This window comes from Tachysurus vachellii, chromosome 17 (assembly GCF_030014155.1).
Source record: "Tachysurus vachellii isolate PV-2020 chromosome 17, HZAU_Pvac_v1, whole genome shotgun sequence".
NCBI classification, from domain to species: Eukaryota; Metazoa; Chordata; class Actinopteri; order Siluriformes; family Bagridae; genus Tachysurus; species Tachysurus vachellii.
The window spans coordinates 18,883,029-18,901,878 of NC_083476.1; the positions used below are offsets into that span (position 1 = coordinate 18,883,029).

At 37.8% G+C, this 18,850-nt stretch overlaps 1 protein-coding gene and 1 non-coding gene across 2 annotated transcripts in view; both read right to left on the reverse strand.

The window, feature by feature from the left end:
• Window positions 1-748: 748 nt before the first annotated feature.
• trnav-cac (transfer RNA valine (anticodon CAC)) lies at window positions 749-821 on the reverse strand. Its single transcript has one exon. It is a non-coding gene; the product is annotated as a tRNA-Val (tRNA).
• A 358-nt stretch (window positions 822-1,179) lies between these two features.
• The window catches only part of LOC132860364 (collagen alpha-1(XXIII) chain), a 58,973-nt gene continuing 41,302 nt past the window's right edge, over window positions 1,180-18,850 (reverse strand). The window contains exons 4-30 of the mRNA XM_060891552.1: window positions 16,079-16,086; window positions 15,284-15,310; window positions 13,111-13,137; window positions 12,394-12,420; window positions 11,663-11,689; window positions 11,440-11,466; window positions 9,464-9,523; window positions 8,287-8,403; window positions 6,601-6,627; window positions 6,468-6,494; window positions 6,313-6,366; window positions 6,096-6,158; window positions 5,975-6,010; window positions 5,783-5,842; window positions 5,630-5,674; window positions 5,224-5,268; window positions 5,023-5,112; window positions 4,868-4,921; window positions 4,613-4,669; window positions 4,483-4,509; window positions 4,334-4,402; window positions 4,142-4,204; window positions 4,027-4,053; window positions 3,873-3,926; window positions 3,688-3,774; window positions 2,438-2,476; window positions 1,180-2,350 (exon numbers count right to left, since the gene is read on the reverse strand). Coding sequence (XP_060747535.1) covers window positions 2,348-2,350; window positions 2,438-2,476; window positions 3,688-3,774; window positions 3,873-3,926; window positions 4,027-4,053; window positions 4,142-4,204; window positions 4,334-4,402; window positions 4,483-4,509; window positions 4,613-4,669; window positions 4,868-4,921; window positions 5,023-5,112; window positions 5,224-5,268; window positions 5,630-5,674; window positions 5,783-5,842; window positions 5,975-6,010; window positions 6,096-6,158; window positions 6,313-6,366; window positions 6,468-6,494; window positions 6,601-6,627; window positions 8,287-8,403; window positions 9,464-9,523; window positions 11,440-11,466; window positions 11,663-11,689; window positions 12,394-12,420; window positions 13,111-13,137; window positions 15,284-15,310; window positions 16,079-16,086 — 1,247 coding nt within the window. The 3' untranslated portion in view covers window positions 1,180-2,347. The remainder of the gene's footprint in view (window positions 2,351-2,437; window positions 2,477-3,687; window positions 3,775-3,872; window positions 3,927-4,026; window positions 4,054-4,141; window positions 4,205-4,333; window positions 4,403-4,482; window positions 4,510-4,612; window positions 4,670-4,867; window positions 4,922-5,022; window positions 5,113-5,223; window positions 5,269-5,629; window positions 5,675-5,782; window positions 5,843-5,974; window positions 6,011-6,095; window positions 6,159-6,312; window positions 6,367-6,467; window positions 6,495-6,600; window positions 6,628-8,286; window positions 8,404-9,463; window positions 9,524-11,439; window positions 11,467-11,662; window positions 11,690-12,393; window positions 12,421-13,110; window positions 13,138-15,283; window positions 15,311-16,078; window positions 16,087-18,850) is intronic.

Genomic DNA, 18,850 nt, shown 5'->3' on the forward strand with positions numbered 1-18,850 from the left:
AATAATTATTTATATATTAAATATGTTTTAAAATTATTAATAATTATTTAAAAGTATTTTTAAATAAGTAAAAATAATTTTAACATTATTGTAAAGAATTAATGATTAATAATTGTTAATAATGATTAAAAATATTTTTTTAATAATTATTACAAATTAGTTTTTATTCCACAACGTTCCACCGATAATTACATGATTTAAATGTTCGAGTATTCAACTGCTTACATTAGACAAATTATTATTAATAATTGTTTACAAATATTTTAAAAATAATTTAAAAACTATTTAAAATGATTAATAATTATTTAAAAGTATTTTACAATTATTTTAAATTATTAATAATTAATAATTATTAATAATCTTTTACAAATTATGTTTTTTACAATGGTCATGGTCTAAAAGCAGCTTTACAGAACATAAACATAGAGCAAAGGGTTATTATAAAGAATAATATAAGGATTAATAGAATACAAAATTCAAGATTAATATTAGATATATTTAAATGTGTTTGTTTTTATCCCCGATGAGCAAGTCTGAGGTGAAAATGGGTTCGTTCGCCCTCTAGCGGCGGCCTGTAGTACAACATAAAATCGTATGTTATTCGGTGGCGCAAGATTCAAGTTAATTAACACGGCATATATATTTTTCTTATTCCAGCTTTAACCTTTTATTTATTTATTTATTTATTGCTTATAGTTGTAGCACGTAGTTGTAACACGGATATAAAATAATTAAAAAATATAATATATGTTTCCGCCCGGTTTCGAACCGGGGACCTTTCGCGTGTGAGGCGAACGTGATAACCACTACACTACGGAAACCGATATCATTTGGGTTTCATAATATGACATATGATAACGTAACATATATTATATATATATATAGCATATATAGGGGATATTAATATTATATATATTTATATACATATATTTTATTATACATATAATATATACTTTATAGCTGATTATGCATAACTGTAGAGCAATACTTAATGCAATGATATGATTTAATAAAAAAAAAAATATATATATATATATATATATATATATATATATATATATATATATATATATATATATCTTCTAAAACAATAACGCATGTATTATAATCATAGAAAAACTAAACAGTAATAAAACACAAGATTCAGCTATAAATTCATGATTTATTTCTTTTGCCAGATGTATACCAATATTAATTATACCAAAAGTTCACTCAAATTATAAGTAGACAAAGTCAGTATTTCTGTTAAAGGGCATATAAACAAGTCCATATGACATATACAATAATGAAATTTACATTCATTAAAGTTTTCATATTTGAGTCTTTTGCACACTTGTAACCAAACTACACAACCAAAACACATCTGTCTAGCTGAAAAAACATCCAGTCATTATAAACCACACATCAAAATTGCTAAAAAAAAAAAAAAAAAAACACTTGCTGTAAAATCTTACATTATAACACAGCATGCTATTAACACAAGAAAGCCTTTTGTGTGATAAAATGTATATGTGTAAGGACTGTTGAGAGGAATATATAAAACACATCATGTTGCATATCAGTAGAACAATTTTATTAAACAGTGAAAATTAATAACTATACATATTATTTACACATAATTATTAAAGAGTACTGAGAATGTAAAGCAGTTCCTTAAACTTGGTAACTGGAAAGATAAACATTTTTTTGAGCCAAATATCTCGTCCACTTCTCATCCTCTTGTAGTGCAAACTTTGACGTAATTATGGTGCCATTTCCGGATTTTATTCAGACGTACAGGAAAAAGATTGGTTTCTTTCTGACATGAGTAGTGCCATGTCAGACTACAGGGTCATATGGGGTCATCCAGGCAACAGTCAATATCCCACGTAGTTACTTTTATAGAGTTCAATCCCATGCACTAGAACAGCGATGGTTCCTTCAGGGTAGAACTCTTTCCACAATCGTGAACAATTTCTTTCCTGCTTACAAACCTTATCATTTCAAAGAAAGTGAAAAAATGGACAAGCTGGGTGTTCCAGGTAAACAAAGGCTGCTTAAAACAGTTCAGTTCAGAGATCAAGTGCCATGCTGCAGTCTGTTAGATGAGTTTGGGATCATGATGGTGTTGTTCTCTCTCATTCCACAAGTCCATGTACCATCCGCAGTTGGTCTCAAATCAACTCTTTTTGCTTTAGTCCTTCAAATTAGAGTCTTTCTTTGTAGAAAAAGCAGCAATAAATTCCACAAGGAGTTGAAAGTATTTTTTTAAATCAATTCTCACAATATTAAATAGAACATACAAAATGAAAGTGTGTGTGTAAAAAGTTTAGTGTCAAATATGTACACACTCCAAAGCTTCTGGTCATCACTGCAAGAGAGCATGAGGGCAAAGATTAATGCAGTATGTTGAAATAAAACGTCACATTTTTAAAAGTCCAAGCTGTAAGATACTAACCTTATGCCAGCATCCTGCTATTGGTAGTCCATCCCGGTCCTAAGAACAGAAATAAAAAAAGGACAAGAAGCTACCTTTATAAGTACTGGTTTTAAAGTCTAGTCCTTCATGTTACTAATTTGTATTCTGACAGCAAGGAAGCGATGGAAGGCCATGCTATGACTTTGAACTTGTTTGGTTCAGATCCACATTCACTTTATTTCCTTTATTTCCTGATGACAAATCTAGACAGACAGACAGAAACATAACATAATGTCTCTATAACCTAGGCATAAAAATTAGGGCAACATTCATTCATTCATCTTCTACCGCTTATCCGAACTACCTCGGGTCACGGGGAGCCTGTGCCTATCTCAGGCGTCATCAGGCATCAAGGCAGGATACACCCTGGACGGAGTGCTAACCCATCACAGGGCGCACACACACACTCATTCACTCACACAATCACGACAATTTTCCAGAGATGCCAATCAACCTACCATGCATGTCTTTGGACCGGGGGACGAAACCGGAGTACCCGGAGGAAACCCCCGAGGCACAGGGAGAACATGCAAACTCCACACACACAAGGTGGAGGCGGGAATTCGAACCCCGACCCTGGAGGTGTGAGGCGAACGTGCTAACCACTAAGCCACCGAATTAGGGCAACAGGGCAACAGGGCAACAGGGCAACAGGGCACACTAATTTAATTACTCCAAAATCTGATGACACACCAATGACGCCAGAGACTATTTTAGACACATGCACTCAAACAAAAAACCTCACTTGGATGATTTTATTGTGGGTTAGTATGCATCATTGTATAAAATAGCAATGAGGTAAAGTATACCAAGAATTAAATTAAAGCCTTGTTGTATGAAGAAAACACCATGATTATGTGCAGAGAGACTCACTAGACCATAATTAGTGAAGGCAGAACCAAACATAAATACAAAACACAACACACCCAAAGCAGAAATACTGTACGACGGGTTTGAGGACATCTGTAGGGGGGACTCAGCCTCCCTGTCAGAGCGGCTGGTAAGGGAACAACTATTTCTTAATGTTGTATTGTAAGCACAGAAGCTAATTTGTCTTGGAGATGTTTATTAATGTACCTATAAATGTTGTGACATGCCATTCATTAATCAATGTGATAATAATGAATAATTTTTCACATTAATAGCACACTCCATTGTGTTGTATTCCTCCTACAGTGTTAAACACATTTTTCCACTTTCCACAGTGTAGAAGAAGATGGAGAACATACCACAGGACAAGGTTGATCCAGCCCTGGAGGTCCCTGCTCTCCTTTCTCTCCTTTCAGACCCCTTTTCCCCAGCGAGCCTCTTTCACCCTGAAAGAAACAGAAGAAAGTGTTAGATAATTGTACAAATTATTAAGTCACCACACGTGATGTCACGATGTACATGATAGAATGTCTCTCTTATTCACCTTTTCTCCTCGTTCCCCTTTATCACCCTTCTCTCCTCGTAATCCTGGAAAACCCTGTATGAAGAAACATAAGGTCAGTAACAGTTTAAATAATGCCATATAGGCATATAATAGGTATATAATCATATGATGCTGTATGATTCTGTCCACTCACATCTAATCCAGGCTCTCCTTGTTTTCCCTGTTAGAACAAAAATAATACTCATATTTACAGCAGTAAGAACAATGTTTCCTTTCCTAGTCAATTATGGCTTTTGGAGGAAACTGACCTTTTCACCTTTTGCACCTGGTAGACCTACCAATCCATTTGACCCAGGATAACCTTGAAGACCCTGAACATTGTGGAGGAGAACAACATCAGATTAAACCTTATGTGAAGATGTCCTTATACTTTGCTCCTCCGCTGGACAGTTATTTAGCATCTGTAACCAATGTCAGGTGAGAAACCGTGTATTGCTTACCCGTGGCCCTTGTGGTCCTTTTTCTCCAACATCCCCCTTCTCTCCTTTAACTGAATCACCAGGCTCTCCCTGAGATAAAATACACACAAAGTTACAACTATCCTTTATAATGATTTTGCCCGTTCTCATTTCAAAATGCACAAGTGTACCTTTTGACCAGGCATCCCATGAAGGCCCTGAGAACAAATGAGATTAAATGATGTGTTTTAGTTTTGTATACTGAACTTTATTGATTGTATCTGAAACTAGAATGAAAAGGCGCTGATATTTTTTATTTACCATAATTCCTTGAGGGCCAGGTGGCCCTGGAGGACCTGGCAATGCAATAATCTGATCCTGAAAGGAGATTTTCAACATAACTGAACTGCATTCATCAAACAAACAAACAAAAAAAAAACATAATACATAATAGTTTGTTAATAGAAAAATGCAAGTGCAGATATACTAGTTTTATTAAAACCAATCAAAGTGAAAACAAAGAGCTTTTTTTTTTTTTTTTTTTTTAGAAAATGGATATTAACAAAATCCCTGTACCAGATTGTCCTCAATTCTGGAGTCTCCCTTCTCCCCTTTCTGTCCACCATCTCCCTGAAATAAACAGACACATTTTGATCAGTACTTTTCTCAACTAAGTAAAACAATATTTTTCACAACACCACATTAGAGAATATATAATGCATCACACTCACGGTTTGCCCAGGCAGTCCCATCTCTCCCCTCTCCCCTTTTTCTCCTGTCACTCCAGGTTCTCCTCTGTCCCCTCTTTCTCCTTTCGAACCCTGTGTCGAGAGCGGTGGTCAAGACATAAAGTCAAGTTACAATGTAGAACATTCAAGCATACACCGCAGATAAGATATGCTACAATAAATGTTGCATATGATTTACTCTACCTGTGTGCCTTCAGATCCAGGAATCCCAGGAGAGCCCATCTCTCCCTGTTAACATATTACATTTCAGGGGATAAAACTAACAGATTTGCACGGTAGTATAGTACTCTCTGAATTCGTGGTATATACATTCTATAAACAACACCTCCTACCATTTCCTTTTGGTGTGGGTTAATTTGGAAAAGAATTGGGGACACGACGGGGCAGTTTGATTGCATGTAGCCAGTGCTATAATTTAGACCACTGCTTTTCTTTTGGAAACCAGTTTATAGTACATAATACTGATGGCCTTTTTATTTTTCCAGGGGCTGCTTCTGACACCAGATATCAAGCTTATCATCAAATGATCTTTTCATATTTACAAATGGCAACTGAGTTCAGGTATAAAGAGAAGGAGGAATGTTCTCACCTTTACTCCTTGCTCTCCAGGAGGCCCTGGAGGACCAGGTGGGCCCTGCAGGAAAAGTATGTTACGCAAATTAAGTCTAACAATATCTGATTTTATGTCACAGTGCTACAGATAACCCCTGGATTAGTTTATTACGGCCAGAGAGATTCCCACCTGCAAAATTTGTAGTCTTTCAGACAGGTCAGTGTTCTCAAAGACACCTGGAGCACCTTTCTAAACAGCAGAAAAGCAGGATAAGTTAGATAAATTAATTATACAGCTTACTAATGCTAATCATATTATATAATTGCTCTGCAGTGAGACATGTTCATAGGGTTCATGGACTGGGGGACACGCGCTTCTTACCTGGAGTCCTGGAGCACCAGCATCTCCTTTCTCTCCCTGTAAAAGCAGGTGTGCAGTTGAGTTATTTAATACTGGTGTGCACTATGCCATGAATGAACCTCAGTGATATTTTGAGCAGTACCTTTATGCCTGGTGGTCCATCCATGCCTCTTTTCCCTTCATCACCTGGTTCTCCTTGTTCTCCCTGCAGAACAACAATAAGATAAAGACAGAACAGCAAAAAAATGAGAAACTGATGCAGATACAATACTCAAATCTACATCTCATACTGGCTAACTGAATAATACAGTCAATAAGTATTCTATGAATTGGTCCTAAAGAAGGGTTTAACAGCATACCTTAATCCCTGGAGGACCCTGAAGCCCATTCATTCCAGGCTCTCCAACATCACCCTGTGTCAGAGACAGTGAATTTAACAATGGTGCCAAGCTTAACTGAGACATTTAAACAGACACGATAAAATAATTAAAGCAATATTTAATGAAGGATTTACCTTTATACCATGTGGCCCACTTGGACCCTTTTAAAGACAGAAGACAGACAAAAACAAACAAGTTATACAATTTGAAAAGAGTTTTAATGCTATGTATCTGATGCATAACACCAAATAAGTCCTCAATACCAACCTCATTCCCATCCTTGCCAGGAAGACCCTATTAGAAGAGATATCTGATATTAGTGGATGATCAGTGAAGGTTCTAAATATTATCCAGTAGATGTCTCTCTTTAACAAGTCCACAGAAGAGTAAACCTAAGTACTGCACCCTGAGCCTAAACTAAAAACGCATGGATACTGTGTGTCTGAGGCAACTCAACACCACAGCTTGAGACCACACCTCAAAGGAAAAAAAGACCTTTTGAACCATGGGCAGAAAAAGCCCTTGTTCTGACTGAAACAGTTCACAGATATTCAAGCTATAATTGGGAAAAACATAAAAGAGAAATGTGTAAACAACAGAATTAAGCCCGAAATCCACGGCCTACTTTAAAAGAAAAGAAGAAAATAATCGAATCCTGCAGTTGATAGAACTAATGTTCCACAGATTAAAGCCTGTTGTAGTAAATACACATTGCATATTGCATTTTTTTTTTTTTAGAAGAAAAATTAATTTAGGTTTGACACAAAGCCAACCTTACTCATATCACAGTCTGATAGTTATGAATAAAGGTTATGAAAACATGTTTGGGGGAAATTGAGCATTGTGAAGCACAGGTTGTTTTTGCTAAAGTATGGTACTGGTTATGATGAAATAACAACAATAAATCCAATGGTAGAACTCAAGATGTTATATGGAGGCAGCCTTTTAGGGACCTATAATACTTCCTATTTGATTATAATCTAACACAAGATGATAAGAACTTTTATGAATTAAGCACACACAACCAGTGCTTTTTCGAGACCTACGTCTTGTATTGCTCACTGAGTGAAAAGGGCAGATCCTTGGCATCAGGCCTTAAGCTGTTAATGAGGTAGTTTTTTCCCAACCAAGGATAAACACATTTACAATTTGCATGACAACAACAGGAAATGCCATTAGAGCATGTGAGCCCAAAACATGTGTTCATATTAAAGAGAAAGAAATAGCCTTAGCGAGAGTTAGCAACAGAAAAAGAAGGTGGTTGGGGATGAAAATTAGGGAGATTTATCTCTCTGATTGTGTTGAGGTGATGAGTCTAGAACATTTTGGCAAAATAATGTAGCTAAGAACTTTTGGACAACAATTGGACTGACATAGCAGACGACCAACCAGAGATGTTTTCTATACTCACTACTACTATTTTGCTTTTCTTCTGTAAACCAGCACACAAAAACATAGAGGTCTACTGAGTCAATCAGTGATTCTGAAGCTTGTGGCCAGAAAAGTGTACCATGACCCGTGAATGGATTGTTTGAGGCTGAGACTACTTGATGTCTATATAAAAATAAATAGTTGATGATGTTGTGGATTAAATAATTTCTGTCTTCTCCTGTTTAATGTATCTATGGAACCCAAACGGAAAGGAAAGCGGTACAGAAAGTGAAGATACTTCCAATTCTGCGGTTAGTGTGTGAGGTTCTAGATTGATTGAAGTGAACCACATTACCTCTGCCCTCAGAATGTGTCTCTGATTAAAATAAAAATTGAGCCCATGCGTGAACATTGGGTTAACCTTTGTATATAGTGTCATGATGAGAAAAGCAACACCTGTTGAACAAAGAGGTAGCTGACCTCCATATGTGAGTCATGTCGGCTCATTTGAAGTGTGAGCTCATCACAGGAGACAAAATGAATGTGTCTATGAATGTGGGTGTGCCATGTTCACTCTCGTACCGGCTCTCCTGGGTGGCCCCGGGGTCCATCTCTGCCCATGTTTCCTGGGGGCCCACTGGGGCCAGATGGTCCAGGAGGCCCTGGGGGACCTGGAGGCCCAGCCTGACCCTGATCACCCTGTGCACAAATTCAAAGAGAAACAGAGAATTGATGGAAAGTACAACACTCGTAAAAATTGCTCTGTAATATCCTTTTGTTTCACTTTCATGCCTAGATGTTACTTGGCTGTTTTTTGCCACCCACAAGCCATTCATGTGTCATATTCATTTCACAATACAATGCATAATAAAGCAGAGACATTTGGCAGCCATGGCCAGGTCCCAAAAATTGGCTGTTTCAAAAGGCACGTGGCTAGAGGAGATGACATTTTTTCAAAAGCCTCACTGTGAAACAGAGGCTGCTGGCAATCCAGTCTATCATCTAAAGAGAAAGATTTCAAGGTTGTGGTTTCATATAAAATAGTCCCATTTCAGCATATTATGTTGTCAGAATGAGAAAACACTATTTTGGTTCATTTCATTAGCTGTGGTTTGAGTGGCATGTTTTTCTCTTGTAATGTCGGTAAACAAAATATTTAACCATGTCAAGGCGTATATACCTCTCTCACAGTTTTACACTCTCTAATTCAAAACAGGCATGCCTGTTAAAAGTCCAGACTTCTATAGGAGCTAATTGTGGGGTCAAGGCCAAGGACATGCATGCCATAAGTCAGTAAAGGCATAAGGAGAAGAAAGTGAGGAAGAGTAATGATGATGAGAGTGATGAGAGTTGGAGGGAAGGAGCTAAAACGTGCGTGATGTTTTTGCTGTACCTTTAGAACGTCTGGCGTTCAACTCTGACATGTGAGGAAGCAATGAGCTTAGTGTGGAAAGCCCATCTGTCAGCAAGGGTGTGGAGAAAGACAAGAAATAAAGCAAGTGTGTGAGAAAAAAGAGCAGGATAGAACCAGTGAACTGCTTTGAGGAGCATATCTCAGCATGAAGCATCATAGGCAGAAGATCTCTAGCAAGAAAAGTAGCAAGATTTCTGTGGTTCATGTTTCCATTCCCATGTAAAATAACAGTAGAGTAAAATAAGAAATGGAGGCAGATATTTAGAAACAATGCTAAAACAATGCTAAGATGACGAAAGTGACGACCACAAAGGAAGATGTGCAGAGGCTAATGGAGGGACAAACCTTAACTGTAAGGATCTGATTACTGAGAAGTCCAGCAGAGGCAGCATGTGCTGGAGGGCCCTGAGAGAACAGAAGAGAAATACAGGAGCAAAGTGACAGAGGGACATGAGGAGAAATAGGGGAACACCGAAAGAGAGATTTAGGATAAAAGATAAGGAAGTCAACATGGACATTGATAGAACACACATGAGAACAAGATGACTCAATGTTTGCATTGAGCGGCAGTGATCTTTATGCCTCTTTGTGCTGAGGTAATTCTCTTTGACTTAGTTCCCAGCCAACAAATTACAAGTAGACTCTTAGAGACATCCTGATTATACTGTTGTTTCAGATACCATGTGCTTCTGGATATGATTACCTTTCACTGGAGCACAAGGTTTCTATTTAGTGTTGCGGTTAGCACGGATGGCAAGGGGTCCAAAAAAAGGCAGCATTTTCCCAGGAGAAGTTTACTCTCTTTCCCAAAATAACAGTGGCTTTTGGTGCTGCAGCCCTTTATATTATAATACCTAAATGAAATAATGATGACCACTGCGAATCTAAAAGGGAAATGTTGGGAGAGAACATTGTCTCTTTTTTCTGAAGAAGCTTACACATTTGTTTGTGTTCAGTTATTTATATATAAACTATACTATGAGCGAGATGTTAAGGAACTTCTCATGACTGATGGGAAAAAGGCAGAGGTCATGGGTCACCCCCACCCCACCTGCAGTACAAACGGAGTCCTTCCATCTGGATGGAAACTGTTTGGATCTGCTTCCAGATCTAAACACAACCCTCCTCCTGGAGCATTAATGGATTCCATAGGCCACCGGTCTTAAAATCTTACACAGGTATAAAAATATGACAGAACACAGTACTAACACGCTATCATAAACAAAACACACAGCACTATAACAAGGGATCGATACTGTCTACTTGTGCTGTGTTGTTAGTAGTATTTTGGCTTGCACTCTTCACCATAATAATGCAGACCACACAAAGCATTTACAATTCCTCCGAGACTCCAGACAAGTCATCTGTTTTTAATAGAACAAGCTGGCATAGCAGGTGAAAAACAGCAAACTTTGGCCAGTTAGTCTAACACGATGGGTCTGGAAAATATATATAAGCATTGTGTACACACATTTTTGATCCATTATTATAACTGTAATATGAAATGGTGGGATCCGAGATACAGATTGTGAACTCAGTAGGAATTGGACATCAGGAGCAAGACACTGATTTCCCTTTTTTATTATTATTTTTTTTAAATCTATGACTGCTAAAGCCAAAATCATGAACAAGAGGAACTGGTCATTTTCTGCAATATCTTGTAATGAGGTTCTAATATAGAAGACCCATATTTGAGCTTTAAAGCAAATAAAAGGCAACACAGATCCAAGGAGTAGCCTAAGCTCGCTGGACGAGACACTGATTTTACGGAATCAGTACATTTTGAATAGAATTTTTCACAGATCCTATTTGCTCCTACTGACATCAGGAGCTCTAACCATCTGTTGCTGGCAGTTCAAGGAACAAAACTGACTTTGCTTTCTGTTTAGGAGGAATGGTATAATTTCTCAATTGCCAATCAGTGTGACACTAACCAATTGTGGGTGTCTGTGAGTTCATGTATGATTTCCCCACAGTATGTTATATTGCCCCAACAAGCTTCACGGGGCATGTATTCACCTTCATCCTCCTCAATTTGGTAGTTGTTGAAATATTATATAATATTAAGGGAGAACAGGGCTAGATGGTAGTAATTGGCTAGTCTTTTTGTTTACCTAATATTTAATTTCAAATGAAAAATGCTTTGAATGGAATGTACACGAACTCTATGAAGGCTAAGTATGTATTAAAACAGTTCATAACAATACTGCTATATAAATGTTCTAGAGGAGAAATAAAACCAGCTTGCTGATTTACACAGAATCTGGTGTACGTGAGCTCATTGGTGCTGTAGGGCATCAGTTTAGATGCTTGTTACTCACCCTGGGCCCCACATCTCCCTGATCACCCTGCGGAAACAAGTTAGATCTTACTTGGGTGCAACGATATCTGACACAAGTACTGTGCAGTTATGTGTAATCTGTTTTGCAAACCCCCCTGAAGCTGTACTTTGGCAAATGTTGCAATATCTCAAAGCTGGTTTACATTAGGCTGAAACCTTCACTGATATCATACACAATGCATTCAGAAGATTACTATACATACCTTATCTCCTTTTGGCCCTGGCATCCCCTGGCAGAAGTAAAGACAAATGTCAAAAACACAGATAAATGTTTCTTTTCACAATAGCATTGAATAGGTAATGTTCAAATGTCTATTGCTTTTCAAGCTTTGTAATGGTATATGATCTAAAATGAGAGTTTATGTGTGGTGTATGGGCCAAGCTATGTGAAATGTGTTATCATTCATGTGCTTCACACACTCTAGCCTCCAGTGTATTTAGAGTACAGTATCTGCTTGACTGGCGTGTAAAATATGATGTGAGTTTATGATGGATTATATTTATGTTTTTTCAGACATGCAAGATGTTTCATGTTCTGCCACTTCTTAATGCATTTCTCTTGTGTTTTAATATGTGCATGCTGGAAAATCTGTTATATATTTGCTCGTTAATTTGTTCACCTGCCAACTTCCACCCACCAGCCAGCTCTTAGCAGCTACCAGCTAGACTGGATGAAGACTAACATGTGCTTCATGAGACACATGAAGACAGCCAATCAGACACTTTTGAACTGTTGCTCATGCAGTATCCTGAGGTAGTCTAAAACACTCAAAGGAAAGTGATATCTATCGCTCTTCTGCATACATGAGATCATAGATGCCCGCGATTGGATTATGTCAATGAGAGTGACAAGAGAAAGAATATGAAACTGAATGTAATTAGCCACTTCTCAAATCTGTCCCTTAACAAGTTTAAAAAGAATATGAGGACATACCTGAATGCCTTTAGGACCAGGAGAACCCTGTAAACAAAAACAAATCAGCCCTTATTTCGCATATACTACATTTCTATACTTTTGCACAAGGTTCTGTACAACATGCAGAATGCACACTGGTCAGAGCTATCTTGTGTTTTTTGTCCTGTAGTGTTTGTTTTGTCTGCACTGCCTTTTGTCTCGCACTGTTTGCACTAGTTTGCATACGATGCACTTTATTTGTCAAGGACAACTTGAATCCAGTCCTTAGCTCTGTGTTGTTCCCTTAACCCTCAATTGCTCAGTTGTATAAAAATGAGATAAAAAATGCAAGTCGCTCTGGATAAGGCTGTCTGATAAATGCTGCAAATGTAATATGTAATGTATGTAGCCCTGTTTTGTTTTATGTAGCTCTGTGTTGTTTTATGTAGCACCATGGTCCTGGAGGAACGCTGTTTCATTTCTCCATGTACTGTATCCGCCATACATGGTTGAAATGACAATAAAGACTTCTTGACTTGACTTATATACTTCTGCACTATAACAAAATATGTATACTAATGGCCGGACTGCTTTATCATGATATATCTTTATGTTTTGAACATCTGAAATATCAGGATAAAAAAATGAAACAGTTAGATAAATCAACAGACAAAGAGACTAGCAAATGCCAAACTACCATAGACTTCACTATGCTGTTATATGGTGATCTACATAATGACAGATTGGAGTACTTACAGGCTTACCATCCACACCAAGAGGACCCTGAATGAGAAGGAGAAAGAGAGAGGCAGAGAAAGCCATTAGAGGCTCAAATGCATCATATTTAGACTTTATCATAAAACGTATGGCATTGTGGAAGTTATTGTTATGAATTTACATCCAGAATATTTCACATTTCTTGCATATGTAACATTTTTTTATCTCATAATACTGTAATGAATAAGGGGAAGGATATACCTATAGGTATTGATAATGTGGGTGAGGAAGGTCTTTTATAATGAGTTGGAAATTGTATAACATGACCAGATAGGGATGTTGGCATATGTGTGCCTTACCCAACTGTTCCACAAAGTTGATAGCAACAATGTGTATAGGATATTTTTGTATGCTGTAGCATTACAAAGCTACAGTATTTCACTGGTTCCACTGGAACTAAGAGGCCCAAAGCTGTTCCAGCATGAAAATGCCTATGTACACAAATTGAGGCCCATGATGAAATGTTTTGAACTTCATGGAATGGAATGAACTGGAAAGCTGACAATGATGCATACCTCCTTGCTTAACGTCAGTGCCTGACCTCACTAATGCTCTTACGACCGAAAGGGGAAAACTGCCCACAACCAAGATCCAAACTCTTGTGGAATACTATCCCATGTGTGGGTGTGACAGACAGTTGTCCGCAAAGTTTTGGCTATATAGCGTATGTTATAAGGCATACAGTACAAGAGATACACTGAATCATCTTATTTGAGAAATTCAGTCAAGCTTCATTCATTAATTCAGACTCATTCATGATTCAGGCTCATACTACAGGGCAGCGAGGTCGCTGTCCACTCCACAAGAGGTGCTGAAACACCCCTCAATGACCTGTAATGATCTTGGCTGTCAGCAAATAAACATATGTATGGGTGACGAATTAAAGGAAAATCTAACATAAAGTGTGAATCCATCATGAGCCACCAAAACATGTACATCTTCAGCATACTGTGGCAAGCCTCTAGAAAGGTACAGGAGAAATGAACACCATTCTGGTGTCCATCTGGGGAGTTTGTAGGCCATACAATATAATTTACATAATTGTATTATTGATAAAACCATTTCCTATTCCCATGTGCATTGTACATGTGGGTAGAGCCATTCTGGAAAAGTTCACTCCTATTAGACATAGAATAGAATAGGATAGAAAGGTTGTCACTCAGAATCACTTCATACTGATTTACCATGCAAACAAAATAAATAAATGCCCCAAAGTACAACAGAGCTGTAATTTTATCAGCTACACTAAATTAAGCTGTGGAAAGGATTATAAAAACAATTGGATTTGAATTATCACATTCTTGGTATTTCCAAATTAAATAAATATAATTCAAACCGAGGTTAGACAGACAAGCTAGAAAGGGGCAGGAGATACAGATAAGTAGGTTGAAATTAAGAAGATTATCTGATATCTTGCTTTGATATGATAGCTCTGGCAGAGAGGACTAATAACACCACATATGGCAGTACAGTTCAGGCAAGAGTCTGGACCAGATCAATTGTTGTGCTTGGACTGACTTCACACAGTTGCGTGTTTGCATTATTACAGTGCAGGGACTGCTAAGATAAGTTGCATGTGCAGTAGTCAGGGTGCTTACAACTAAGTCCCCTGTTCCAATAGAGCCTTGTACATATGGTGTTACAAGATCAGTGATTTTTGTGCAGTGCTTATATATAGAGAATGTTGTGTTTAAATATCAAGTAATATTAATAATTGTTGCTCCAAATGTCCTTGTTTAGTTGTGTGTGTATGTACTTATAATATGTTATTATATTGTTGTTTGCTTTAAACTCATGTGAATAATCCTTAATCAGAATGTGAAAATGCAAAACATTTTGTCTAAGTTTGGGTACTTGAGGTTTTGCCAGTTAAAATTAAGCAGAACTTCTAAAAACAAGGTACAAGAGCCCTACAGAGAAGTACTGACTCTTTGGTAAACAGTAATAAACCAAGAGGAAATAGTCCATCATCAACTCAAACTGTTTTCTAGTTTTCATTCATCCTTACCACATCAAAGACATAATATTGAAAAAATATGCTAGAAGAAACTGACAGAATTTCCAGCAGGTGGCGCTCTGTATTACCTTACGGTGGATAAGTCTATTAAAGTCACACTTGTTATGTACTTATGAGAATTAGAAAGATATTTACCGGGTAGCCATCTCGCCCTGGAGTTCCCTGTAAGGATTAAATAAATAAAATACCATTAAATGCACACAATAATAATACGCACACAATCCACCACTGTTTCTGGAGAGAAAACCAACTGAAGCTGCACATGCTTAAACTAATCTTCTGTATTTAAAGGTGGTGTATTTAAACATGGAATGCATATTTTAAATGTCTTCCATCTGCTTGTAAGTATAATTAACATCCTCAAAACTCCTTCCAGCAAATTATCAGCTTTATATATTTTTAAGCCCCAGTGATGTCACTATCTAGTAAAGTTAAAGCATGTGTGCGACCATAGCAAAGCATGTTCTCTTTGTTCTTATACATACATGCATACATACAGCACACACACACACACACATATTACACATGTCTTGAGGAGCAAGTGTGTACTTCATATGTAAGTTTAAAAGAGTTTTTGCAGACTTAACCCCCACAAAACCAAAAAAAAAAACAATTGTTAATCACGCCACCTATCAGTGGCTCTAAGATCTATGCTGTATGAGAAAACTCAAACTCTTAAAGTTGGCCCTCAAGGGTATGAATGCCAACAAAAATATGCAGAACATGCAACTGCAGTTGATTTTAAATCATTTTTATGGATCCAAACTACATACTGCACTCAATCATATCTTACCTTGCTTATAGCCAACATTATATCTGTTAGCTAGAATGGTGATGGGAATTGAATTTGGATCATGTCATGGCTGACCATGAGCCAGATTCACATACATGTGTTCTGCATTAAGAGTCCACAAATATAGGGGTACTTACTGGAGTTCCTGCAACACAAACACAAACAATTAACTGTTAGCTATTGAGCACGTTGTTTTACATACAATATTTTTAATACAATTTGTTTGATCATTTTCATGATATAGTCCAATCTTTCATTCATTCCTCTTCAGTAACTACTTTATTGTAATCAGGGATGCAGTGGATCCAAAGCATATTTTAGAAGCAATGGGTGTGAGGCAGGAATACCCCCTGGATGGGATATCTGTCCACACCCATGCATTAATTCTCACCTAGGGGCAATTTAACAGAGCCAACCTAGGACAAATTTGTTTTTTGAGAAAATAGAGGAACCGAGAGAACTAGGACAATTTCTGGATGGATGTAAAAATTGAACAGTTTATAGCATATGGCATATCAAATCCATCACAACCATGACTATGAATGAGTGAACGGATAGGAAAAGGCAAATGCAACTCGATGCAAAGAGCATTTTGCATTGAAACGTCATGTTTATGTGTACAGTGTCTGGGGTGCAATTTAAGTCTATAATCACAATTTTGAAACCATATTTCAAAATTCATATTTGAATTCACGTAAAACTTTTGTATTCATTCGCTAATCTTCAGTAAGCACTTTCTCCTGTTCAGGACCGTGGTGTAAAACCAAAGCCTGTTCTAGGAACACTAGGAGCATGGTGGGAGAAATCACCCTGGATCAGATGCGAGTCCATACACACAAACACACATACATTTACACCTAGCGTGACACCCCATTTTGGTCAGTGGAAGGAAACTGAAGAACCCACAGGAGGAAATCCACTGAAAGTACAGTACATGCAAAATTCCATTGACAGTATCCCAGTCTCAAGAATGAACCTGGGACCCTGGATCTGTGAGGCAGCAATGCTACACTCTGCACCACTGTGCCACCAATTTATATTCATGGTTTGCATGTTTGCAGTTTCATTAGCTGACATTAAAGGTTCAAAGAAAATAACAGTTAAAGTGAGCGGAACCTTCTTGTCCACCTGTGCACAAGCAGACAACTTACATGTAAACACTAGTCACATGGATGTTCCTTTTCCAGGAACAGTCCAAAGGAACAGGAGTCACCAGAACTAAGGCCACACTGACACTAAAGATCCAGGTGAATGTGTAGAGTCAAGAAGCTGATGCACAGATATTTACCAGTGAAACCTTCACTCGAATTATATCAAAATGCATGTGGTCTTTTATTTGTTCTCTATTTGCTTCCAACTTACTGATAGATGAAGCAGGAAAAAACTATACTAGTTGCAATTCTGCCTGTGGTTCTATGACTTCTGAATGGCTCTGTGAGGTGGTGAAAAATACAATGCTTCCTTCTTCTGTATAGACCGAGATCAACCCTGTCAGTAATCTGATATTATATAAATTTGCCCTGAAGGAGCTGAAAACATCAACAGGTCTGAGAAATGTTCAGAGGAAAATTCCTTAAAATCACAGGCATCTGTTGAATTGAACACAGTCACCAAGAAAATGTGAAGCATCCCAGCAGTGTGGAAACAATCTCAGCGGGCAAAAGATCAGTCTTGCATAATAAATATTGTACATTCTCATACAAGTCTCTTTGGATCAGCTTGGCTTTAACAGAAATGAACTTCTCAGAACATAACCTCTGTGTAAACATCAGTTGATGCAGAAGCTTAAGCTCTCTTGGCCTTACTGCAAAAGGTTTACAATACTGTAAGTGTCACATAGGATGTTGGTAATGTGGGCTCTCAGTCCCACTCCTGCTGCATAGTTTCCTTCGTCCCTGTCCATTCCATTAAGCATAATGGATTAAACAGGCGCTGGCAAATCTCTGGTGACTCCAGAGAGATGATAGCTGGAGAAAATGAAGATTTGAATCATATGCAGAGCTGCAAAGGTCTTGAGCTGATCTGGACAGGATCAGAGTACAATGTAAACAAACAAGAACTCCTACAAATGGCTGCACTGATAAGGTCTCTTTTAAATGTGGGAAACCCGATCCATCTCTGCCATGATGAGAAAAGGGAGGGAGTCATTAGAAGACAGAGAAATGCAAGAAGGATCCCACTGTGTCAGTTCAGGTCACCAAAAGCCCTGGGCCACTGAAGGGGAGCTTTTTATGGAGAACAGGCTGTGTGTTTTGGAGGCTGTCGGTCCTCCCGTCGTCACCATGGGCCAAAGTCATCAAACTGAGAACAAAGACACAGTTCTTCTCCCTTCGTCCACCAAAGCATGTGTTTGTGACTGGGGTCTCTGATGATGTATGCACTATGTTGTTTTTTCTAATGTTTGCAGGTGTTAATTCACTATTATCTCACCTACAATATCTTATTATCTCATTTTGCACAAACACACACACAAACACACACACACACACACAAACACAGTGATGGTTTGTTTCTTTGTTTTGTTTCGCTTGTGTACAGATACTTTGAAACCAAAGTCCATCCATCCATCCAACAATCCAGCTATCCATCTATTAACCTATTTATCTACCCATTTATCCATCCATAAACCTATCCATCCATAATACATACATTCCTTCATCAATCCACAATCCTTCATCTATTCATTTATCCATCACTCATCTATTAAACTATTTATCCCCTTCATCAATTCAGCAGACCATCCACCCATTCATCGTTTTACCAGTATCTTTTTCCCCAATCCATCCATCCATCCTTCCATCTATACATACAAACCTTCATCCATCCATCCAACCCATCATTTATCTAGCCAACCACTCATTATTTCATCCAATCATCTATCCCTCCATCTAGCCGGTTATCCTTTTTGA